The sequence below is a fragment of the Dendropsophus ebraccatus genome, chromosome 5, assembly GCF_027789765.1.
Source record: "Dendropsophus ebraccatus isolate aDenEbr1 chromosome 5, aDenEbr1.pat, whole genome shotgun sequence".
Classification (NCBI taxonomy): domain Eukaryota; kingdom Metazoa; phylum Chordata; class Amphibia; order Anura; family Hylidae; genus Dendropsophus; species Dendropsophus ebraccatus.
The window spans coordinates 129,567,581-129,595,059 of NC_091458.1; the positions used below are offsets into that span (position 1 = coordinate 129,567,581).

The following is a 27,479-nucleotide window of genomic DNA, read 5'->3' on the forward strand; positions in this document are numbered from 1 at the left end:
GGAAATGTCACAGATCTTAGTGTACTTGCTGTATTCCTCACAAGAACTAATGCTGAACACATTTATAGAAACCATCAGAACCTCAAATGAAAGCTTGAAGTGAAGGAATGGATCTATGTCTTAAACTGGGACTCCTTCTAGTTATATATACCGCTGTTAATGCATCAGGTAAGACTTGGAATGCCTCTTTCTATAAAATGTGTACTATACATTTATCTAACCGGCCAGACTTTATTTAGAGCTATGTGAAGAAAATATTCAGTATTACACAATGGTGTCCATTTCAACAAAAAGTTCTGCAGTTCTTTCTAGACTTTGGTAAGGGTCTTTGCAGTGGCACCTTCACTGATGTGGTGGTGGGCGAGAGCTAGATGTGTCAGTGGGTTCCAGAGTATGGGGGAAGTCCAGGAGAAGTGGTCAAGGGGAAAACATAGAAATAGGTCATGTGAGGATCCGAGATTGTGTAAGGGACAGAATTGGGAAATCAGGTCAAAGATGAATGGAGGGCACAGGTTGTGGCTAGCCTTGTATGTCATGGTAATTTGTTCGGCACCGGTTAGCCATTGAAGGAATATGCAGAGGGGAGAGGCTGAGGAGGAGTGATGGGAGAAATGGATTAGTCGAGCAGAAGAGTTAAGGATGGATTGGAAGAGAGCAAGGGTTTTAGATGGAAGGACAGAGTGGGGGATATTGCAGCAGTGCAAGCAGTGATAATAAGAGGATGTATCAGAAGTTTTGTTAAGTCGGAGTTGAGGAAAGAGCAGATTCTGGAACTGATTTTAAGGTGGAGGGGACAGATGATGGTAAGGGCCTTATGTACAGTTTGAATGACAAAGCAGAATTAAAGGTGACCTCCAGGCAACAGACTTGTGGGACGGGGGAGAGAGTGCAGCCATTGACAGGTTAGATAGTAGGGTAAAACAAAATTGGGGAAAAAGACTTAATTCTGTTTTGTCCACACTGAATTTTAGCAGAAGGAATATGAAAGATGCTCTGGGATCCTACATAGCGGAGATGACATCTAGACCAGAGCAATAGTCATGAGTGCCATCAGCATAGAAGCAGTAGAGGCCCTAGAATAAAGCCTTGGAAATTGCCAGCAGTAATGAGGGCAAGATGAGGAGGTGGTGTGTGAGTGGGAGACACTCTTTCCTACTTTTTCTACATAAGTGGCGATGTGGAGAGTAGTTTGGAGAGCTTTTTTAGTGATGGTGGAGAGGTGAGTTATTGGGGAAGAGCACTGAGCACAGATGTAGGTGGGTTGAGAAGACTCTATAATGAAGTTTTCTGATGTCAATCTTCTACATTATTACAATATTCAGTAAAACTTCTTTGAGATGACCACTCAAAGGATTGTGCTTCTTTCAAAGAATCCACTATACACTTATAAGACACATTAAAACCACCTGCCTAATATTTTGTACATTCCCTCCTGTTGACAAAACAGTTTTGACTCATGAGGACATGGCCTTTACAAGACTTCTGACGGTGTCCCATGGTTTGTGGCAAGAAATTAGCAGCAAATTCTTTTCAAGCTTAAAGCGACTCTGTACCCACTTCCCCCCCCCCCCCCCCCCCAAACCGCTTGTACCTTCGGACAGCTGCTTTTAATCCAAGATCTGTCCTGTGGTCTGTTCGGCAGGGGATGCAGTTATTGTCCTAAAAAAATACTTTTAACCCTTTCCCACACGAGGACGTAACGGTACGTCCTCGCGCGGGTAGCGGCGTTCAGAGCGGGGCCGCGCGGCGACCCCGCTCTGAACCGCCGCGGTCCCGGGTGCCTCATGTAGCCCAGGGCCGCGGCTATTAGCAGGCACGGTCCGATCGCCATGCCCGCTAATAAAGTAATTAGATGCAGCTGTCAAAGATGACAGCTGCATCTGATTACTGGATCCAGCGCTTCCCTGGTGTCTAGTGGCCGAGATCTCCGTGTGTGGTGCCGGACGGGGTTTTATTTTCAGTCTGACACAGTGCTCTCTGCTGACTTCTCTGGCCGAGACAGGAACTGTCCAGAGCAGGAGAGGTTTTCTATGGGGATTTGCTACTGCTCTGGACAGTTCCTGTCTCTGCCAGAGATGTCAGCAGAGAGCACTGTTTCTGAATGTAAATAAAACAATTCTTACTGCATGGCATATAGTAGCTTATAAGTATGGGAAGACTTGAGATTTTGTATGTATATAACTTTCTGACACCAGTTGATTTGAAAGAAAAAAAATTTCGCTCGACAACCCCTTTTAGGACTGGATCCGCAGCAGATTTCATCTAAATAACTAAACACAGCATCAAATCTGCTGCGGATCTGCTGCGGATCCTGTACGTGTGAACGCACCCTAAAGGGTCTTTTGGCTTGTGGTGTTAAAGATGTTAGTTATATCTAAAAAGTCTCAGCATTGATTCCCCTCAAGATCAACGAATTTATTGATGGCTAAATTGGTTGATTGCTATAGAAAAACATGTCTATGAAAAGCAAAACGTACTCTGTAAATGTGACAGAATATGGGCTAAGTGGTTGTGCACCCCTGGACTAGCTCTGTCCAGCTTCACTGAAGACAGACCTCCTCTAGCTGGTATTTCAGAAGAATGTATATGATGGCTTTAGGGTGTGGCTCTAGGCTGTCTTTTATACATGTTTACTCATGGACAAAGGACACAACCCCCATTGTTCTGTTCAGGAGACCTTATTGCTAGATTATTTTCTGTGTATTTATAGTTGCACTGTATTTTTCGTGTACACGAGGCTATTAGTTTGGATTGTAGTGTACTGTATTTTGGACTCTCTTCAGAGGACGCATGGAATAGGTAGGGAGGGATTGGGGGAGTTTGTCCATTAACAAATATTACAAAAAACAGGGTCCGGTGAAGTCAATACCAGATACAGTGATATACCACTGTGTCAAAAAATATCAAACATAAGGGGTAGAACAATATTAAAACATTCCTTTTACTCCGATAATCTAAACTGCGCTGGACTACCCCTTTGTCACTAACCCTACTTAACCCTACCTAGTGTGGGGGTCCCCCACCTTCCGACACGTTTCTTCCGGGTATGCTGGGGTCCTCAAGGAGGTGAGGCACAATTACTACCAATAAGAGGTTAATAGAAATACATAAATTAACAAACAAAAGGCACTGGTATGGTGTCCGTGCCCAACGGGCTCAAACAGCAACCCTGCAGTGGCTAGGAGTTGTCTTCCTGATGTCAGGTGGAGCTATCAGGGTACATGGGAGCTGTGGCTACCTAACAAACATTACTTTACCCCATTACTTGTGCTTTTAGCTATGAATAGGGATAAACAAGGGTATTCTGATTGGTTTACAGCTATGCAGCAATGTATCCTGGCAGCTTTCTGTCATAGTCAGCATTACATTTTCTAACAATTCTTCTATTCTTTTTATTCTTCACATGTTAGAAGTGCTAGCTTGTGCTCCTCACACGCATTACTGAAACTTGGACACCCATAACCTTGTCACTGGATGTGTTTTTTTTTTTTTTCCATCATTCACTTTGGAAGGTGCTAACCATTCCATTTAGGGAACCCCAGACAAGATCCCCTGTTTTGGACATATATTTTGGTTTACTGTGTGTGGTCTTATTATAGCACTCTGCCGCATCATTTTTTTTTACGAAATAAGCATTTTATTAATAATTTTTATTAATTAGAGGCCAATTGGGGCACCAGGCATGGTACTTTACACCTCGGTGCACTGACATGGCTGCCTGTCTACTCTTATTGGATACAGAGTTCGCCCCTCTATGGCGACCGTCTCTGCAAATTGCTGCGCACAAATCAATGACTTTTTACACTAGTAAATCCTCCTGTGGACCCCTGAATCAACAACTGAACTTATTAATAATGTATTGCAATCTCAGTCACTGTTTATTTAAAGGAGAAGTCCAGGGAATTTTTTTATTAAAGCAATTCTGTACCTACAATCTGACCTCCCCAAACTGCTTGCACCTTTGGATAGCTGCTTTTAATCCAAGATCTGTCCGTTCGGCAGGTGATGCAGTTATTGTCCTAAAAAACAACTTTTAAACTAGCAGCCCTGTGCCCAATGGGCGTGGCCAAGATTGGGTATGCATTAGGCTGGCACACCCTCTCTGTCCCTCCTCCCCGCCCTCCTCACTATTAGGAATGCTCCAGGCAGATTGTCTCCTATTCATCAGCTGTGCAAATAGTGAACATGGGCTCGATCATTAAAGAGAACCAATCATCGATGAAAATCAAAAAAAAAAATTCCCCTAATTAGATATATTTACTTATTTTATTAATATTTGTAAATATAATTGATTACTTTTTTGGCTGTGTTTTTAAAATATTTACTTTTTACTTTCCTATCTCGCGCCGCCGCTTTTCAAAAGAGCCGGCGCGAGACAGGAAGCTCCCGTCATGCAAAGCGGCAAGGCCGGGCACCGCCATCTTGATGACGTCACTTGCGTTCCACCGCTGGAACGGAAAAGACTAAATCAAGATGGCGGCGCCGGCCTTGCTGTAGCGGTCCAGAGGATCAGGTAAAGTATAAGATACAGACTGTAAAGGCAGTCTGTATCTTATACTTTACCTGATCCTCTTGTTCGGTGCAGGAAGGCCGCGCGCTGCCATCTTGAATACGTCACTTGCGTTCCAGCGGTGGAACGCAAGTAGCGTAATCAAGATGGCGGCGCCGGCCTTGCTGTAGCGGACCAGAGGATCAGGTAAAGTATAAGATACAGACTGTAAAGGCAGTCTGTATCTTTCCGAAGTCTATTTATGAAGATACAGACTGCATTTGCAGTCTGTATCTTATACTTTACCTGCTCCTTTGTTCCGGTGCAGTAATGCCGGCCGCCGCCATCTTGATGACGTCACTCTGGAACGCACCGCTGGAACGCACCGCTGGAACGCACGTGACGTCATCAAGATGGCGGCGGCCGGCATTACTGCACCGGAACAAAGGAGCAGGTAAAGTATAAGATACAGACTGCAAATGTAGTCTGTATCTTCATAAATAGACTTCATAAAGATACAGACTGCATTTGCAATCTGTATCTTATACTTTACCTGCTCCTTTGTTCCGGTGCATTAATGCCGGCCGCCGCCATCTTGATGCGTTCCAGTGCGTTCTCGGTGCGTTCCAGCGTGACGTCATCAAGATGGCGGCGCCCAGCATTACTGCACAGAGGAAGAGAAATTAGGTAAAGAATAAGATACAGACTGCAAAGGCAGTCTGTATCTTCATAGATAGACTTAGGGAGAGAGAATCTTTGATAATAGGGATAGTAAATTTTAGGTGATTGGTTCTCTTTAAGGAACCTGTGCGATGTTCAGAAAGGAGAAAATGTTCCAGTGGCATTCCTAATGATGAAGAGGGTGGGGAGGAGGGACAGAGGGGTGGTGCAAAGTTAGGGCACAGATACTGTAAGCCACGGATGTTTGACTCAGGGCTGCAAGTTTAAAAGTTGTTTTTTAACCCCTTTGTGCTGCAGCTAGTTTGAGCCTTAATGACCAGGCTAATTTTTCAAAATCTGACCTGTCTCACTTTATGCTCTCATAGCTCAGTGATGCTTTAACGTATGCTAGCGATTCTGAGATTGTTTTTTCGTGACATATGGCACTTTATGTTAGTGGCAAAATTTGGTCACTACTTTGTGTGTTTTTTGTGAAAAACATCAAAATATCATGAAAAATTTAAAAAATTTGCATTTTATGAACTTTGAAATTCTCTGCTTCTAAAAAAAGAAAGTCGTAGCACATAAATTAGTTACTAAGTCACATTACCAATATGTCTTCTTTATTCTGGCATAATTTGGTAAACATATTTTACTTTTTTAGGGTGTTATGGGGCTTAGAAATTTATCAGCAAATTATCACATTTTCGTGAAACTGATTTTTTTAGGGACCAGTTCTTTTTTTAAATGGATTTAGAAGTCTGGTATCCTGAAAACCCCCATAAGTGACCCCATTTTGGAAACTACACACCTTAAAGAATTAATCTAGGGGTATAATGAGCATTTTAACCCTACAGGGGCTGGAGGAAAGTATTCACAATTAGGCAGTAAAAAAATTGAAAATTTAAATTTTCCAATAATATATACGTTTAGATTAAAGTTTCTCATTTTCAAAAGGAATATGAGACAAAAAGCACCCCAAAATTTGTAATGCAGGTTCTCTTGAGTACAACGGTACCCCATATGTGGGCGTAAACCACTGCATGGGCACACAGCGGGGCTCAGAAGGAAGGGAGCGCCAATTAGCTTTTCCAATGCAGATTTTGCTGAAGAAGTTTCTGAGCGCCAGGTGCGTTTGCAGAGCCCCTGTAGTGTCAGCAGAGAGAAAACCCCCCATAAGTCACCCCATTTTGGAAAGTACACCCCTCAAAGAATTCATCTTGGTGTGTGGTGACCATTTTGACCCCACAGGTATTACAGGAAAGTATTCAAAAGAAGACAGTAAAAATGAAAAACTTGAATTCTTCCAATAATATGTTCGTTTAGTTTGAAATTTCTCAATTTCACGAGGAACAAGAGGAAAAAAGTACCCCAAAATTTGTAACGCAGGTTCTCCTGAGTACAATGGTACCCCATATGTGGGCATAAACCACTGCATGGGCACACAGGAGGGCTCAGAAGGGAAGGAGCGCCAATTAGCTTTTTCAATGCAGATTTTGCTGCAGAAGTTTCCGAGCGCCAGGTGCGTTTGCAGAGCCCCTGTAATGTCTGCAGAATAGAACCCCCCCAAAAGTCACTCCATTTTGGAAAGTGCACCCCTCAAAGTATTCATCTTGGTGTGTGGTGACCATTTTGACCCCACAGGTATTAGAGGAAAGTATTCAAAAGTAGACAGTAAAAATGAAAAACTCAAATTTTTCCAATATTATGTTCTTTTAGTTTGAAATTTCTCAATTTCACGAGGAACAAGAGGAAAAAAGTACCACAAAATTTGTAACGCAGGTTCTCCTGAGTACAATGGTACCCCATATGTGGGCGTAAACCACTGCATGGGCACACAGGAGGGCTCAAAATGGAAGGAGCGCCAATTAGCTTTTTCAATGCAGATTTTGCTGAAGAAGTTTCTGAGCGCCAGGTGCGTTTGCAGCGCCCCTGTAGTGCTAGCGGAGTAAAATCTCGCCATAAGTCACTCCATTTTGGAAAGTGCACCCCTCATAGAATTTATTTTGGGGTATGGTGAGCATTTTGACCCCACAGGTATTTGAGGAAAGTATTCAAAAGTAGACAGTAAAAATGAAAAACTCGAATTTTTCCAATAATATGTTCCTTTAGTTTGAAATTTCTCAATTTCACGAGGAACAGGAGAGAAATGTCACCCCAATATATGTAACACAGGTTCTCCTGAGTAGAACGGTACCCCATATGTGGGCATAAACCACTGCATGGGCACACAGCCGGGCTCAGAAGGGAAGGAGCGCCAATTAGCATTTTCAGTGCAGATTTTTCTGAAGAAGTTTCTGAGCGCCAGGTGCGTTTGCAGAGCCCCTGTAGTGTCAGCAGAATAGATTCCCCCCAAAAGTCACCACATCTTGGAAAGAGCACCCCTCAAAGAATTCATCTTGGGGTGTGGTGACCATTTTTACCCCACAGGTATTAGAGGAAAGTATTCAAAATTGGCCAGTAAAAATGAAAAACTCGAATTTTTCCAATAATATGTTGGTTTAGTTTGAAATTTCTCAATTTGACGAGGAACAGGAGAGAAAACGTACCCCAAAATCTGTAACGCAGGTTCTCCTGAGTACAACGGTACCCCATATGTGGGCATAAACCACTGTATGGGCACACAGCAGGGCTCAGAAGGGAAGGAGCGCCGATTTACAGGAGCAAAACCGCAGCTAGTAATGGTTATTAGAATAGCGCAGTTACTAAAATAAGATAAAAAAAATGAGATTACAGGTAATGTGGGGAGGTTACAAGCAACCAGGGGTGGTTATGGGCAACCTGAGGTGGTTACAGGTAATCTGGGGTGGTTACGGACAACATGGGGTGGTCACGGGCAACCTGCTGTGATTACGGCAACCTGGGGTGGTTACAGGCAACGTGGGGTGGTTACAGGCAACGCGGGGTGGTTACGGGCAACGTGTGGTGGTCACGGGCAACCTGCTGTGGTTACGGCAACGTGGGGTGGTTACAGGCAACGTGGGGTGGTTACAGGCAACGTGGGGTGGTTACAGGCAACGTGGGCTGGTTACAGGCAACGTGGGCTGGTTACAGGCAACGTGGGCTGGTAACGGGCAACGTGGGCTGGTTACGGGCAACCTGCTGTGCTTACAGACAATCTGGGATGGTTACGGGAAACGTGGGGTGGTTACGGGCAACCTGCAGTGCTTACAGACAATCTGGGGTGGATACGGGCAACGTGGGGTGGTTACGGGCAACCTGCAATGCTTACAGACAATCTGGGGTGGTTACAGGCAACGTTGGCTGGTTACGGGCAATGTGGGGTGGTTACGGATAAACTGAAGTTCTTATAGGCAATCTGGGGTGGGTACCTGTAATCTGACATGGGCACCGCAATCTGGAGGGGGTCATTGGCAATTTGGGGTGGTCAGAGGCGACGTGCGGTGGTCAGAGGCGACGTGCGGTGGTCAGAGGCATTGTGGCGTGGTCAGAGGCATTGTGGCGTGGTCAGAGGCATCGTGGCGTGGTCAGAGGCATTGTGGCATGGTCAGAGGCAACGCGCAGTGGTTACGTGCAATCTGGGGGGGTTACATGTAATCTGGCATGATTACGGGGAACCTGGGGGGGTTATGTGCAACCTGGAAGGGTTACAGACAATCTGGGATTGTTACTGATAAACTGAAGTGCTTATAGGTAATCTGGGGTGGGTACATGTAATTTGGGGTGGTTACGGGCAATCTGGAGGGGGTCACTGGCAATTTGCGGTGGTTACGGGCAACGTGCGGTGGTTACGGGCAACGTGCGGTGGTTACGGACAACGTGCGGTGGTTACGGGCAACGTGCGGTGGTTACGGACAACGTGCGGTGGTTACGGACAACGTGCGGTGGTTACGGGCAACGTGCGGTGGTTACGGACAACGTGCGGTGGTTACGGGCAACGTGCGGTGGTTACGGGTAATCTGGGGAGGGGTTAGGGGTAATTTGGGAGTAAACTGCAATTATTACTATAATAAAAAGTGTGTTTTATTTTTTTGTATGTTTGTCACTTTTTGTACTTTACATATTCATTTTCACTGTATTACTATGATTACTGTGATATTTTCTATCTCAGTAATCATAGTTCAGTGACAGAGACCAAATTGGTCTCTGTCACTTTAAATTTTCAGAGTTGGCTGGTTGTGAAGCGCATGCGCACTTCATAACCAGCCAGGACGTCGAGGAGGAAGGAGCTCCGTCGATCCGGTGAGTATATGGTGAAGGGGGGGGGGGGTGACTGGGGGACGGGGGTGACAGGGGGGGTGGGGGGCGACTTGGGGGGTGGGGGGACATCACTTTTTATCCCCTGTCACCAATCATTCATGGTGACAGGGGATAAAAAGTGCCTGGAGCACATGGCACAAGCGATCAGCGGTATATAGTATATACCGCTGATCGCTTGTACCGGGACCCCACAGGGGGGTCCCCGATGACTGCCCCATGCTCTCCGCTACCTCCGGTGGCGGAGAGCATGGGGCTTTCATTCATTTTAACCTTTTAATCGCTGTGAACCGACGTTAGTCGGTTCACAGCGATAGCGGCGGCCATCTTGGAAATGATGGCCGCCGGGGGAGGGGGGTTAGTTATCGGGGCACTAGGGGGGGCTGATCTGAGGTCTGGGGGATACTTATTTCATCTCCCCCCGCCGTAGATTCACGGCGGGGGGAGATGAAAGGTGGCGGCGGCACCGGTACTCTCATTTACCGACGGTCGCCGCTATAACGTTAATAGCGGCGATCGTCGGTAAGGGGGGGGGCCGGGACGGACCTCACACACTGCCCCAACCCCTCAGCTACCTCCGGTAGCCGGGGGGATGGGGTGGGGGCCGTCCCGGCCCCGCAGCCTTATTCTCTGCCATCGCCGTAAAAAGCTGATGGCAGCAGAATAAGGCCCATTAGTGACCGCCGTAGAAAGCCGTATCGGCGGTCACTAAGGGGTTAAGGGCAATAACTGCATAACCTGCCGAACGGACCCCAGTACAGATCTTGGATTAAAAGCAGCTATCCGAAGGTACAAGTGGTTGGGGGGAGGCAGATTGTGGGTACAGAGTCGCTTTACAGTATTGTATTGCCCCCAAAAGTTTCACAAATCACCAATATACACTTATTACGGGAAATGCTTATAAAGTGCTTTTTCCCCTGCACTTACTACTGCATCAAGAGTTCACTTCCTGGATCACATGGTGATGTCACGACCTGACTTCCAGAGCTGTGCAGGCTGTGGCTGCTGTAGAGGATAATGGCAGGGGGACACTGAGGGACACAGGGCATTGGAGGGACACTGAGCATCCTTCTGCCATCATCCTCTCCAGCAGCCACAGCTGCACAGCTCTGGGAGTCGGGTCGTGACATCATCATTTTATTTATCCAGGAAGTGAAGCCTTGATGCAGTAGTAAATGCAGGGGAAAAAGCACTTAATAAGCTTTTCCCACAATAAGTGTATATTGGGGATTTGTATAACTTTTGGGGCCAATACAATACTTTAATAAAAATTTGCAGCTGGCTGAGATACCTGTGTTGGTAAAGCGGGCCCTGTCTCCTTCCATGGGCCTCATCTCCTGAACATCACTATGGCCCCTAGCAATCTGCAGTCTATTATCGTTCATCTTCTACTGCTCAGAGTGCATTTTTCCTGTGGAAAAAAATCTTCAGTGCTTGCTGATGGTTCTCTGTTGTATTGCACTAAGTTAAGCATTCTGGCTACACATTGGACTGCAGCACAACCCTATTCCATTAAATGGTAACAGCTGTAGTATTAAAATTTCTTTACTTTATTAAATCTTCTTTAAAATCTTAGGAGTACAAATGCAGGACAGGCATGATGAAGACACCTGGGCTTCTCAATCAGCACGGCAGCGTGACAGCTGTTTCGCGTATCGGAATTACGCTTCTTCAGGCGCTCTTGCATAAGAAATACACATAACACTGGTTGATCAAAAGCCGACAACTGTTTCCCCATCTCCTTTACCAAATTCTGAAGACTTGGTAAATTGTATACCGTAGTACTGATAATAATTAATCACTGACCATATTTTTTTATTCCAGACATATCAGTCTACATTCCACAGATTGCACAAAAGATAACAACCAATGTAACGGACAGATCATTTGTGCTGGTTCAACCAAACTGCATTTTTACTCAGTACCCCACAACCAATGTGTGGGTTGTAGTTGCACTGAATAAATGTAAGTACAAGTATTTTTTTAGTTATATTTACAAATTCCTAAAAAAAAAGGAAAACCTTTTACCATTTTTATTATTAAGTTGATTACACAAGTCTAAAGCAGTCCTTTAAAAGGGTTGTTCAGTGAAAATCTTTTTCTTTCAAATTAACTGTTTTCAGAAAGTTATATATATTTGTAATTTACTTCTATTTAAAAATCTCAAGTCTTACCATACTTATCAGGTGCTGTATGTCCTGCAGGAAGTGGTATATTTTTAAAGTCTGAAACAGTGCTCTCTGCTGACACCTCTGTCCGAGACAGGAACTGTCCAAAGCAGCAGCAAATCCCCATAGAAAACTTCACCTGCTCTGAACAGTTCCTGTTTTGGACAGAGGTGGCAGCAGAGAACACTGTGTGAGACTGAAAAGAAAACATAAAACCTCACAAAAAGTATGGGAAGACTTGAGATTTTTGAATAGAAGTAAATTACAAATCTATATAACTTTCTGGCACCAGTTGATTTGAAAGAAAAATATTTTTGCAGGACAACCGCTTTATTTGTTAAAATGTTGTACTATTAGAATTTTTGGACACTTGTATACTAAAGAGAACATGTCCCCTGTATATTGAAGAGAACATACTCCAGGACCTGATAGTAAAGAACAGTGTCCCACCTCCTGCTCAGACTAAGGGCCTTATCCCACGGGACGATTATCGTTGGCATATTCGTTAACGATAAACGATATCAAACGACCGCTATTGCGAAAGACCTAAAATTGTTCAACCATTTACATGGAACGATAATCGTTACTTATGATCGTTCTTGCGGTCATCTTGTCGTTGCTTTTGCGTTCCTCACTACTGCAAACGACCAAACAACTTCTTATTCAATGCAAACAATTTGCGAACGAGCAACGATAAAACTAGGTCTAGGTCTTATTAAGCGTTTATTATTTCTCGTTCGGTCGTTAATCGTTAACTGCTATTCAACAGAACTATTATCGCTTAGATTCGAACTACTTAACAATAATCTGAACGATAATCGTCCCATGGAATAGGGCCCTAACTTTCAGTGCAGAACGAAAGGGGGTCATGCATGTGTTTGGGATTTCTAGATTATCATATGTATGTTAAAATGAATTTTCCTGCACTATGTATGGCTATGATTGTTCTGAGCTGGAATCTGGTAAGTTGCTATGAACAACCCCTCTAAATCTAATTCTCTACAAATGTCTTCTTACAGCATTTTCCACCATAAGTGATTCAGCTCTCAGTACTCCAATTCCGTATTCTTCATACAGAAATGGCCTTTACAACTATTATCATACTCTTCTTGTTTCGGCTGGAAAATATCCTTGCTTACCTAGTGATTCAACCTCCAATAAGGTGATCCAAATTGGTTCTGAGACATGCAAAGGAAATCAGTTCTGCAATGGTGTACTGAGTAATAACCAAACCTACAGGTAGGAACAATATTAACCTATTGCGTATAGTGACCATATAGCTAAAAAAGAAATACACAAAGGGTGAGATTTATCAAACTGGTGTAATGTAGAATTGTCTTAGTTGCCCATCGCAACCAATCAGATTCCGCCTTTCATTCCTCACAGATTCTTTGAAAAATTAAAGGTGGAATCTGATTGGTTGCTAGGGGCAACTAAGACAATTCTACTTACACCAGATTAATCTGCCCCAAACTCCAGCATGCTCTGTTTATGATGTTATAAGTAACCTATGTATTTGTATTTTATTTTAAAGTGTCACTGTCGATTAATTTTTTTTAATTTTTTCCAGAAATCAATAGTACGGGCAATTTTAAGAAACTTTGTAATTGGGTTTATTAGCTGAAAAATGCATTTTTATCATGAAAGAGCAGTTTGAAGCTCTCCCCCCTGTCTTCATGGTTCTCTTATGGCGAGGAGAGGGGTTGAGGGAGATGAGGCACCAAAACAGGATAACAAAGAGTTAATTTACAGCTACATCACTGGGCTATCTCCTCTGAAGTCAGCACTGACCTTTCTGACCTCTGAATACCGGCTTTCACACAGGTCCTGATGTGTAATCCTTTGTTCTCTTTTCTTTACTGGCGACTAATGTCCCTCTTCCCCTCTCCATAGATTACACAGGGCTCGACTGATGTAAAAGAGTCGAGATTTCCTGATAATGAGCTGTGGATGAGAGAGAGGAGGGGGGGGGGACCTGGGGAAAGTCTATTTGAATGCAGATAATTTCATATTTGCTTAATAAACCCAATTACAAAGTTTCTTAAAATCACCTGTACTATTGATTTATGCTAAAAATATATATATATATGACTGACACTTTAAATAAAAAGGCGGGTTTTATCCCCCACTGGTTTAGAAAAAAATGCAGCATCACAAATGTATGTAGAAACCTTCCAAACAGTCGATGCAGTACCATGACTGTGGTTTTCTACTGAGACAGCTCTAGGATAGTATACTAGAACTGTACCTTTAAAGAGTACCCCTCATGACAGCCCTCTGGTCTTTAGTTCATCCAGAAATTTGTGGCTACGAAGACACAATGAGACCGCAATGAGATTGTATCCAATGGGGGTCACATGCATTACAGTCTCATTGGGTGTTTGTATCCATGGGGACGTGAACAGAGGAACTTGTCGCTGATCGGGCAGTGGGCCACCATGACAGGTACACTTTAAGCAAAAGTATGGCTGACTAAATTATTTTTTAGACTATGTGAGCATGCCCGGATTTCCAGAGAATCATCATTCCACATGGAGTAAAGTGAACACAACCATCACCACCATCTCTATACATTATATTTTCCTTTACTGAGAAGTACCAAAGTACATTACATTTCATATAATAACGGATATGTTTTCCTGCATTTCAGAGCAAAATTTATTCTGTTAAACAGCAGCGGAATATTTGACACAACAAAATGGTCAAATGAAATTATCCTGCAGCAAGGTATTTACATGTCCTAGCTTTACCACTGTCTACCTATTACCAACCTGCTACTAATTGTATTCTAGATTTCAAACATATTGATGGATGAATTTTGGCAAGCCATTTTTCATTTACTCTGCTAGAGGATATGGAGAAAACAGAGAGGAACCCCTTAATGGGAGTGATCTCTAATAGCCACAGCAGAGAGGTACACGTTACACATTGGAATAAACTTGGAAAAACACATCAATTTAGCAACAAGGCAAAGGATAGGGCAATATAACCTTGGGAAAAGATACCTGGCAGTGGCTTATTCCTCTATTTCCCTGAAATGCCACCATGTTTATTTACTTTGTAGTCAGAAAAGATAGCTGTTGACTGAATAAATTTTATCCTTCAGATGAACTGAAGGATAGACTGACGCCCTATCCACAGGATAGGTGTGGCTGCCGTGTGGCGTTGCAGCTGCGACCAGTCACTTGCTAGAGGGTATCATGTGACTCCACTACTGTGGTGGTGGTCGGTTAGTGGAGTATAGCTCAGCCAGGTGGTAGGTTGTTGTGATGCCAGTGTTAACTCAGGACACAGGTATGAAGGCACACCTGCTTTTAGTTTTTTTGTGTCTGGCTATACTTTTCCCCAATGGTCGGTGACCTGCCAGGTTGTGATGGGTCCCTTGGGCACTTATCACAGTGGCTTGGAGTGGGGATGTGACCCACCCGGACTGTCGGTACCGCCACCCACAGAAAAGGGAGATGACTCAACCTTTGTCTCTACCACTTTTGGCGTGCAGTGTCGAGTTACCCGTCCTATCAGGGTAACACAAACCCCAGTCCTAGTTACCTGAGGAAGTGTCCGAGGGTGTCCCGGTATCACCTGCGTTGCGAGATAGAGTACGTTGGCTCTTAGCTGCTTTGCTCTATCCAGATCAGTTCCTCTGCTTTAGGATACTGTTCTGCACCTTTAGAAATGTTCACAGTGTGGGTTGGTTGATCTCTGACTTGTCCTCTCTTTAGGTGTTTAGCACTGCATTATAGGTAAAAGTGTTGCTTTAAAAATAAAAGTCTCTGTGTCTCCCAAAAGTATACACTACAGCTGGTCTGTCCCGGACAGGGAACCTGACAGAGCCAGCAGGGATGCCTGATCTGTGTGTCTTGCTCCTCTGAGACAAAAAAAACTGACTATGTGTGCGTCTACACTTCTTCTTCCCATGTGAAAACTTCCTACAGGGTGAATGTAAAAGCTCCTGTGAGTGGTGAAGAGAGAGCAATAAAAAAGGAGGATAGAGAGGCAGAAGAGAAGAGTATCTCTTATTGGTGTGCAGATCACAAACAAAACAATAACCCTTAGTTCACTACAGCTGTGCAACAGTACCAGTATATACACAGTGACCTCTTGTGGTAAAACTAAAATATACACCTTCATTTCCACATTGTTCCTTATAATACAAGGCTTTTGCGAGCAGGGTTTAAACTAGTAACACCCATGGTGGGACACCACATAGGTAATTGATCACCGATCCAGCAGGGTTCAGCATTGTTCAGCGGGGCAGTTGGCCGATTATTGTGCAGCTGCAGCTCAGCTCCCGTTCAAGTAAATAACAGCTGAAATAGTAAAATAAATCAATTTCTAGCCCCATTCACTGTGCACTAACAATCAGCACCCCACCAATGAGTAATTCATTAGCTATCTTGTGGATAGGCCATCCATCTTTTTCGCACAGAAAAACCCTTTAAGAATACATCTTCGTTTTTTAAAGTTTCATACACCCCTAAAGAAAATATACAAAAAGAAAAAAGTATTGAGGATTCTGTATGTTAGGATTTGTTGGTAGAAGCATCCAGAGTGTACATGTGCATAAAGTACATGTGCTTTCCTGAATACATGGAGTAGAGCTGCTTCCCCCTGGTGGCCCAAACAAGCAGTGCAAGATGTGTGGGTTTCAGCATCCTCAGCAGTGAGCATAATGTTGTAGAATTTGCACTATTAAAGCCTGTGTACGAGCACATGGTTGAAGCAAAATCCAGTGCTGATTAAATTTTTAATATTGTCCAGGACGGCTGCAGGTTTTTATGGGCCCTTGGGTGTCAGAGCTGTAGTCATCCACTTTTCAGTGAAACTCGGCAGCTTACAAACTTTGCAGTGCATAAGGTACAAGTACTAGGTAACACCTACAAGAATATCTGGATTGCTGGGGTAATGTAGGTCACCTTGCACTATGCCTTTTTAGTCACAGCATGCAGATGTGATTTGCTACAATTTCATCTCCTACTGCTACTGTAGTATGCAGCAGGTTAGTTTCTGGCACATCTAGGATTGCTAAGATCAGTATAGCCAGCACTAACAAAATACAAGGGACAAATAATACCAGGGTCCTATTTCACAAGCCAATGGCAGCCCGATCAATATTGTAAATGTGCGCTAATCTGCTAGATCAGCGCTCGTTTACTGAGCCTATTACATGGCCCGATAATCATTTAGCAGGGGATGCACGGACATCGTTAGCGATGTCCATGCAGCCCTTGCCCAAACAGTTTACATTACCCCTCAATGCTCCCGATCTTCTCCTGCACTCTGCTTCCTCCCTGTGTGCTGACAAGGCTTTCTATGCAGCATCAGTCAGGACGTGGGGGGGAGGGTAAAAAGCTGTGGGAGGGTAAAAGGCTGAAGGTTGGTATGTACATCTGGTGTAATCGGCAACAGGAAAGTGGCAGCACAGATATATGCATATGACCTACACTGAGGTCAATCCTGGCAAAGTTGAATTACACCTATAACCAAAAATCCATCAGATTTGGACTTTGGATGGTTGTCATAGTCGTGTTATGTTGCATGTTGCAAGCAGTGGCGTAGCTATAGGGGCTCGCAGCAGTTGTCATGGTCACCGGTCCCATCCTGTCACTCTGCAGTTATCCCGAATCATCTGTGATAATGGCAGCCAGTTCGGGAGGGCGCTTTCTCTTCCTTCGCTGATACAACTAAATAGATTGTTGGCAGGAGCCAAATGCTCCCTCTCCTGCCTCCGGGACTCCTGCTCTGTGTAATACAGGCTGAGCAATTATCTCCGCCATCATACAAAGCAGTCAGACCTGGCTAGAGGAGGCCAGAGCCCCAGGGAAGAGCAGGAACCTAGACAGGTGAGATTATTATGCCTAGAACTACAACCCCCATCATGCCCTGCTAACAGTTCATATTAAGAGTTGTAGTTTTGCAGCCTGTGGCTCTCAAGGTTGCAGAACTACAACCCCCATAATGCCCTGCTGGCAGTTCATGATGGGAGTTGTAGTTTTGCAGCTGGAGAGTCAAAGATAGAAAAACAATGATTAGAAAATGACACAGTACAGTCCATTTATTATAGGGGACAGTGGTGCATTACATGAGGGAACACAGTGACAGTTCATTAGGACACAGTGGCACATTAGGGGGCGTTACCTTAGAGTAACTGGAAATTTTTGGCATCTGACTGTGCCTCATTGGATGGGATAGGGGGGCCCAAGATAAAATCTTCCACCAGGGGCCATCAGCCTTTAGCTATGCCCCTGGACTCGGTTGTAGAAGCACTAGCCACATGTATTGGACTGTAAAAATCTGCAACATATCCTCCATGTCTGAACATCATTCTGACAGGCCATAAAAGCCTATTTCACATCTGATATTGTATAGCGGGTGACATGGCAAATAGAACTGCAGTGCAACGTGCTTCAACCTGAAACGACAACTTCCATCATGACAACCTGACAACATGTCAGGACACGCTCATGACATCACTACGACAAGCAGTGACATCACGTAAGTGACATAATTGGTGATGTCATCCCAGGACCCTATAAAAGAAGGTACAGAGTCCCACTCTGGTAAAGAGAAAGGGGAGCTGTGATTGGTTGCTATGGGCTACTAAAGGAATTGTATTGTGCTGCTATGGTAAAAAAAAAAAACATAGCAACCAATCACAGCTCAGCTTTCAAAATATTATTTGCCATAGTAAAGTTAAAGGGGAGCCCTGATTGGTTGCTATGGGCTACTAAGGACACTGAGGGAAATTTATTGTGCTGTCTGTCAGATAGGCCGCTCTGAAGCAGCAGCACGCAGGTCTGAAGCAGAAGGAAGCAGAGCGCAGGAGAAGAACGGGAGCGTGAGCATGTAAACTGTTTGCTGAATCGTCAGCTGCCGGCCACACATCGCCATGATTTTAGGTCAGGGCCTAAAGAAACGATCAGCCGATCATTGTTTCATCATGGTTTTTTCTATTAGGCTGGGTCCACACTACTTTTTAGCAATCCATTTTTTTCATCTGTTTTTGTGCAAAAAACAGACGAGAAAAACTGATGCATTTGTGTGCATCTGTTTTTCCATTGGCTTCCATTATATAAAAAAAAAAACAGATCAAAACGCATCCGTTTTTTTAATGTACACAAAAGTAAGGTCAGCTACGTTTTTGTGTACGTAAAAAAAAACGGATGCGTTTTGATCCTTTTTTTTTTTTTACAATGGAAGCCAATGGAAAAACGGATCAAAACAAATGCACAAAAATGCATCAGTTTTTTCCATCTGTTTTTCATCCGTTTTTTTTTCAAACAGGTTGCAAAAACGTAGTGTGAACCCAGCCTTACACGCAGTGATAATCAGCCAAATCAGGCCGATTCAGGCGATTATTGCTCCGTGTAATAGGGCCCTAAGACCAATATCTCCATATAAAGTGACCATATATTCGTGGATACCAGCTCTACACAGGTTCTGCACACCACAAAAGACCATAAAAAGGCAGTGCAATCATATCCAGTGATTACCGGGTTACAGTTATTCATTTTTCTTTTTGTTTTTCCTTAACTCATGCTTTCTTAGGTTGTTGGGGTTCCTACATGGCAAAAATTATTGTTGTTTAGAAGCGGCAGTGAGATTTCTGTGATATTACTAATATTCATTATATAGTTACTAAGATTATGCTACTTCTCATAGAATCCATTATTCCCATAGGCAAATCCTTTCAAGGGAACACTGGTTTGCCTTCAGGGCGAAGTGGGGGAATGATTGTCCTAACTTCCATCCTCAGCGTCCTAATGGCCTTTTTGCTGCTTTCCGTCATTGCTGCACTCATATTTGGAGGGTAAGAGTTTTGTATTAAGTTGATTAACCTCAAGTTATTATTCATAAAGAGAAAGGAAAAGAGCAAAAATGTCTTCCAACTAGTGATGTAACTACCACGCCGCAAATGGTGCACTTGGAAGGGGTCCCAGAATGCACTGGCATTTTTGCTCAGTGACCTGGTAGAGCACCACTTTCAACTGTATCTGTGGTCTTAAAGCGGTATTTAAAAAAAATGTTTTTTGTTCAAATCAACTGGTGCCAGAAAGTGCCAGAGATTTGTAATTTGCTTTGATGAAAAAAATATCTAATCTTCCAGTACTTATCAGCTGCTGTATGTCCTGCAGGAAGTGGTGTATTCTCTCCAGTCTGAAACAGTGCTCTCTGCTGCCATCGCTGTCCATGTCAGGAACTGTCCAGAGCAGCAGCAAACTACTATAGAAAATCTCTCCTGCTCTCCAGACTGGAAAGAATACCACAGATTTTTTAATAGAAAAAAATTACAAATCTCTGGCGCTTTATGGCACTAGTTGATTTGAAAGAAAATAAGAAGTAGATTTAGTGGAAAATTATAGCGACGCAGAGAGCCATTGGCTCGCTGCCCTGCCATTTACTATGATTGGTCACATGCTGATTTAGGCCTGGGGACTACAGAACACCAAAAGCATACAGTACACAACAGTGGCCCAATGCAGGCACTGCAATAAATGCAATAAATAGAACTCTCTACGCTTGGCTGCTGATATAACATAACACACCCAGCGTCTTGCACATCAAAGGCCTAAACCAGCCTGTGGGCTACAGAAAAATCCAGAGGAAGAGGTTAGGGGAACATATTTATTTTTTTATTCTTTTAGGGTATGTTTACTCGTATTGTACCTTTCGCATAAGAGCAGAAGGCCTTTGCTTCTGAGTGTGCAAGTGGTTATACAGTCACAGCCCAGCTAAGGGCATTATATGCCTCCTGCTCGGGAGGGACAACCCGCTCAGCCAATCACTCACTGAGACAGGACAGTGTCACAGCTAGTGATTGGCTGAGAGGGCTGTCACTCCCGAGAAGAGTTTGTGGGGGGACACCGGACACTAATAGGAGAACACCAGGGGAATGTGGAGAGGTAAGCATAGACTCTTCTTTGATTTTTTATATAACAACAGCAGTATGTCAAATGTTGTCTAACACTGGACAACCCCTTTAACATAAATTGGCAAGAGACTTTGCCCATTCCTTAAAGGGGTTGTCCGGCACAAAAAAATTATTCACAGAATAACACACATTACAAAGTTATACAACTTTGTAATGTATGTTATGTCTGTGAATGGCCCCCTTCCCCGTGTCCCACCACCCCCACCCGTGTACCCGGAAGTGTGGTGCGCTATACTCACCTGTCAAGTGCCGACCACGGTCTCCGATCCTCAGCAGTGACGTCTTCTTCGGGCGGCCGGCGGATCTTGGCCGCGTCATCAGCTGCTCAGCTGCGATTGGCTGAGCACAGTTATGCTCAGCCAATCGCGGCTGAGCTTCGGATGACGCTGCAGAGGGCGGCCGGCACTCGGGAAGATCCGAAGATTCTGTGAATAATTTTTTAGCGCCGGACAACCCCTTTAACTTTTACATTGAGCTAGCAAATAAACATTAAAGGAGAAGTCTGGCGAAAATGTTCATTAAAGTACTGTATTGCCGCCCAAAAGTTACACAAATCACCAATATACACTTATTACGGGAAATGCTTATAAAGTGCTTTTTTCCCTGCACTTACTACTGCATCAAGGCTTCACTTCCTGGATAACAAGGTGATGTCACTTCCTGGATAAAATGGTGATGTCACAACCCGACTCCCAGAGCTGTGCGGGCTGTGGCTGCTGGAGAGGATGATGGCAGGGGGACACTGAGGGACACAGGACACTGAGCATCCCTCTGCCATCATCCTCTCCAGCAGCCACAGCTCGCACAGCTCTGGGAGTCGGGGCGTGACATCATCATTTTAACCAGGAAGTGACATCACCATTTTTATCCAGGAAGTGACATCACCGTGTTATCCAGGAAGTGAAGCCTTAATGCAGTAGTAAGTACAGGGAAAAAGGCACTTTATAAGCATTTCCCGTAATAAGTGTATATTGGTGATTTGTATGACTTTTGGGAGGCAATACAATACTTTAATAAAAAATTTTGTCGGACTTCTCCTTTAACCCCTTAAGGACAGAGCCTGAAATGGCCTTAAGGACAGAGACAAATTTTATGAATATGACCTGTGTCACTTTATTCATTAATAACTTTCGGGATGCTTTTACCTATCTGGCTGATTCTGAGATTGTTTTCTCGTGACATATTGTACTTTACATTTCTGGTAAATTGGAGTCGATACTTATAATGAATCTTTAAGAAAAAAATCCGAAAAATTGTGAAAAAATGAATTTTTCCAACTTTGAAACTTTTCTGCTTATACAGAAAATGGTTATGCCACATAAATTATATATTAAATAGCATTAGCAACATGTCTACTTTATGTTGGCGGCATTTATTAAACTATATTTCATTTTTTTTAGACAATAGGAAGCTTAAAACATTAGCAGCAAATTTCCAAATTTTCAGTAAAATTTCAAAGTCAGATATTTTTAGGGACCGGTTCAGGTTTCAAGTGTATTTGAGGGGACTGTATGTTAGAAAGCCCCACAAAGCACCCCATTTCAAAAACTGCACCCCCCAAACTCTGCAAAAGCACATCCAGAAAGTTTATTAACCCTTTAGGAGAGTCACAGAAATAAAAGCTAAGTGTGTAAGAAATTTGAAAATTTTAATTTTCTGTGCAGAGATTTTATTGTAATCCAATATTTTTCATAATTATAAACCTATTACCAGAGAAATGCACCCCAATGTTGATTGCCCCGTTTCTGCAGTTTATAGAAATACCCCATATGTGGCCCTATTGCGCTATTTGACGCAACCACAAGCCTCAGATATAAAGGAGTGCCTAGTGAATTTCAATGCCTCCGTTATATTTGGTCATTTTTGACTGTACCACTTCAGGTTGGCAGAGGCTCTGGGGTGCCAAAACACTGGAAACCCCCCACAAGTGACCCCATTCTGGAAACTACACCCCTCAAGGAATGTAACAAGGGGTGTGGTGAGCATCTGGACCCCACAGAACAATGTGGTGTAAAAAAGGAAAAATTCTATTTTTGACACTAAAATGTTGTTCTAGCCTTCAATTTTTCATTTTTACAAGGGGATACAAGAAAAAAAAAAAACACCAAACATGTAGCGCAGTTTCTCCCGAGTACGGAAATACCCCACATGTGGACATAAAGTGCCAAGCGGGCGCAGGACGAGCCTCCAAAGGGAAGGAGCGCCAATTGGCTTTTGGAAGCTGGATTTTACTGGAATGGATTTCAAGGGCCATGTCGCATTTACAGAGCCCTTGTGCTGCCAAAACACTGGATACCCCCCACAAGTGACCCCATTCTGGAAACTACACCCCTCAAGGAATCTAACAAGGGGTGCAGTGAGCATATGGACCCCACTGGTGACAGGCACAAATGTGGAACAATGTGACGTGAAAAGGAAAATTTTCATTTTTTCACTTTCACGGTACAAATCGTCATCAAGGGATCTATATCATCACTGCACCCCTTGTTAGATTCCTTGAGGGGTGTAGTTTCCAGAATGGGGTCACTTGTGGGGGGTTTCCAGTGTTTTAGGGCTCTGTAAATGCGACATGGCGTTCATCATCCATTCTGGCCAAATCCAGCCTCCAAAATCCAAATGACGCTCCTTCCCTTCGGAGGCTTGCCCTGCACCCACATGGCGCTTTATGTCCACATGTGGGGTATTTACGGACTCGGGGGAAATTGCTCTACACATTTTGTGTGTTTTTTTCTCTTTTAACCCCTTGTGAAAATGAAAAATTTAAGGCTAAACCAACATTACAGTGTACAAAATGTAATATTTCATTTTCACGCCACATTGTTTCACATTTGTATCCGTCACCAGTGGGGTCCATATGCTCACTACACCCCTTGTTACATTCCCTGAGGGGTGTATTTTCCATAATGGGGTCACTTGTGGGGGGGGTTCAACTGTCTTGGCAACACAGGGGCCTTTTAAATGCAACATGGCCCTCAAAATCCATTCCAGCCAAATTCAGCCTCCAAAAACCAAATGGCGCTCCGTCCCTCTGGAGGCTTACCCTGCACGCGCATGGCACTTTATGTCCACATGTGGGGTATTTTCATACTCAGGGGAAATTGCTCTACACATTGTGTTTTTTTTAAATCTTTTAACCCCTTGTGAAAATGAAAAAATTAAAGTGTCACTGTCGTGAATTTTTTTTTTTGCAGAAATCAATAGTCCAGGCGATTTTAAGAAACTTTGTAATTAGGTTTATTAGCCAAAAAATGCATTTTTATCATGAAAAAGCAGTTTGAAGCTCTCCCCCCTGTCTTCATTGTTCTCCTATGGAGAGAGCTAAAGAAAAGACCAAGACAGGACAACAAAGAGTTAATCTACAAATCCCTCACCCGGGTACGACAGATTTTTTTTGCAGTCGATGGAAAAGAGGAAGGAGGGGGGGCCTGGGAAAAGGCTTTTTACATACAGATAATGGCATATTTGGCTAATAAACCCAATTACAAAGTTTCTTAAAATCGCCTGGACTATTGATTTCTGCAAAAAAAAAAATACGACAGTGACTCTTTAAGACAAGATCAATGATTTAGTGTAAAAATTAAACATTTTTTACACTAAATGTTGATTTTTTTCCATTTCCACAAGGGGTTAAAAAAAGAAAATGAACACAAAACGTGTAGGGTAATTTCCCCTGAGTACGAAAATACCCCACATGTGGACAAAATGTGCCATATAGGCACAGGGCAAGCCACCAAAGGGACAGAGCGCCATTTAGAGGCTGGAATGGAGGATGGAGGCCATGTCGCAATTACAAAGCTCCTGTGTTGCCAGGACAGTAGAAACCCCCCACAAGTGACCCCATTCTGGAAACTACACCCCATAAGGAATCTAACAAGGGGTACAGTGAGCATATGGACCCCACTGGTGACGGGCACATATGTAGAACATGTGCCGTGAAAATAAAAAATACAATTTTTTTCACTTTCACGGCACAAATGTGGCCATCACCAGGGGGCCATATCCCCACTGCCCCCCTCGTTAGATTCCTTATGGGGTGTAGTTTCCAGAATGGGGACACTTGTGGGGGGTTTCTACTGTCCTGGCCGCACAGAGGCTTTGTAATTGCATCATGGTATCCTCTAATGGGAATAATGGCCATACCTATTTAGCTGGGGAAAAGGGACAATTATTAATTTATTTGGGGGTATTAGGCCAATTATTAGTTTATAAGGTTGAAAATGACAGGTGTCCATCAAATTCAACCTGTGTTGATCCAGAGGAAGGCAAAAAAAACCTTGCTAGACAGACGACAGTAGCCCCATCAATGGGAAAAAATTCCTTCCCGACTCCATATTGGCGATCAGAATAATCCCTGGACCAACGTGACCCCTGAAATAGGAATAAGGGACAGAATTTAGAAAATGTAGAACCCCAGTGACGTGTGGTGAGCCTTGGAGCGATCCAGTATGCAGAGGCCGGGGGATCAGGACAGGTGGCACACTGGAAAATGGTGTCCTTCCTGATCCCCCTGTTACGCCACACTCTGCAATTCTTCTGGGGTCTCCTGTTTTCCAGTGTGGGGGACGTCACCTGGAAAATGTTGTCCTGGTGCGATACGGGGTCCCTCATATCCAGAAACGCTGGGTCCGCTCCATGGCTGCTAAATATTAGGGCTTTATTACTGCTTCTGATATTTTCGGATCGTGCCGCAAGCTACAGTAGCTCGGGCAGCGAGGGACCGGAAGAGGGGGTGCTGGTATAAAAGTTATCCCCGTACAGGTGGTAACCTTTATCCAGCAGTGGGAAGATCAGTTACCGAACGATCTCCCCACTAACTCGGAGGATAGGGGGGTTTCATTTGGGTGCTGGATTCGGATGCCCCTTCCTTCATACACTCTAAGGGTACGTGCACACTGTGGAATGGGGAAGGATAACCCTTTGTGCATTCCGCAGCTGGCACCCACCGGCAGACTGATGCGGGCGCGCGTCTCCGCACATGCCACACTCCATTCTATGTACGGGCGGATTCCACCCTCTGTCCAAAGAATGAACGTGTTCATTCTTTAGACGGATGACGGAATCCGCCTGTGCATAGAATGGAGTCTATGACATGGGCGGAGACGCGCGCCCGCATCAGTCCGCCGGTGGGTGCCAGCTGCGGAATGCACAAAGGGTTATCCTTCCCCATTGCGCAGTGTGCACGTACCCTAAATCTGTAAGTGTACCCTGAGATACTCTCACAGAGTTTGTAGAATTTCACACCATACTGTCATCTCTTATTGGGACATTACTGGCGGAAAAGACGTATCTGGGGGGCAGCGTACGCTACGCTACCCGCAGACACGTCACTGGATGATGAGGATGAATGGAGGAAAGAAGGATCCCCCCATTCATCCTCACTGGCTGCTTCGGTGTCGGAGGCAATAATAACATATGCGTCCGCCGCCGAAAACACCCTGGGGGCCATTTTTATATAGGGATTGGTATATGGGGTATGTAAATGTGTAGTGGTGTAGTGTAAAACTTTATTCCATGTAGTGTGGTGTAGTGTAGTGTTTTTTAAGTTTTTTTTTTTTTTACGGTAAGAAAAAATATCCCTACGCCAAGAAAGGAGCTGCTGCTAAATGCCGCACTTATGTGCGGCACTTATCAGCAGCCAGTGGTGGTAGGATATAGGGGGGAAAAACGCCCCTACGCCAAAAAGGAGAAGTTGCTGATCAGCGGCGCACTTACGTGCGATGCTGATCAGCACTCAGCGGCGTTAGGGCGCATAAAAAGGAAAAAAAAAATTGGTAAAAAAAAATAAAAATCTTTTTAACCCAAAGCAACTGATCAGTGAATAATATTCACTGATCAGCCGCTAGGGGGCAGTAGAGCGAAGCTGCCGAGGATTGCCGAGGCCCGCCGAACCCGAAGACATGAGTATTTCCAAAGATTACCGACGCTGGACCCGACCGAACCCGGAAGTCGCGCCGTCGAGGAGAAGAGGACGCGCGGACCGCCGATCGCCGCTCCGGACGCCGGGATCAGGTGAGTATGGTGCACCTACACCACACACACCTGTTCTGCACCCCTCAGCTACCTAGTTGACGGGTGCAGAACCCGGCAACACTGTTTTTTACAGTATGATCGCCGTGATGGGCCGGCCGGTGTTGGCCGGCCTATCACGGTGATCGTGGGGGTGGCACCGGCGCCATCTTCCTGGAGCACACTAATGGTGATTGGTGCTGTCTCGGACAGCACCAATCGCCATTGCTTTCCGGGTTACCGATGACCCGGAAAGCTGTATTCAGCTGCTATCGGCTGATCTGTATTGATCAGCCGATAGCAGCAATCATTGGCACGGGGGGGGGGGGGAGGGTTAATCACCCCCCATGCCGACGAGCAGAGATGGCCTGCTATACATTATAGCAGGCCATCTTCCCCGATCGCAGTGTGTGAACACACAGCGATCGGGGAAACATCGGGCATAAATTTACGTCCATTTGCGCGATGTACCAGGGCGCGGGGGCCCATGTCGTTAAGGGGTTAATGCTTGGGGAATGAGGGCCCCATTTAAAAGTTTGTTATGGCATCTAGTCTAGCTACACCCCTGCTTACTACATATATTGTTTCATTCAATCATAGACACCTATAGAAACTATTGTTCAAGCTCTAGAAGGAAACATACTATAGAAAGACAATGCAAAGATGTTTTTACTCCTCCATATATAGTAATAAAATACTTCCTGCTGATTTACTATTATTATTATTTACCTGTGTTTCTCTTACTTGCAGCCGGGATCTTTGCTGGAAGCGGACAATGCTCAATCAAAAGCATTCAGACAGAAATATGGATTTCATGCCTCGTTCCACATACAGATCACGATATGACAATATGTATTTAGTATCTTGAAATGGAAAAAGTAAAAAAAAAAAATGTAAATACTTCTAGGACATACATCAACTACTAATACTAATTAAAGGGTTTTTTTCTCGTTTAAATCAACTGGTTCCGGAAAGTTATATTGATTTGTAAATTACTTCTGTTTAA

The 27,479-nt window shown here is 44.1% G+C and overlaps 1 protein-coding gene across 1 annotated transcript; it reads left to right on the plus strand.

The window, feature by feature from the left end:
* On the plus strand, positions 1–27,479 carry LOC138793809 (uroplakin-3b-like). Its single transcript, XM_069972507.1, has 6 exons — positions 1–168; positions 11,192–11,332; positions 12,555–12,774; positions 14,186–14,262; positions 19,216–19,345; positions 27,224–27,479. Exons 1-6 carry the CDS (start codon positions 108–110, stop codon positions 27,339–27,341), a joined length of 747 nt encoding a protein of 248 aa, XP_069828608.1. The 5' UTR covers positions 1–107; the 3' UTR covers positions 27,342–27,479.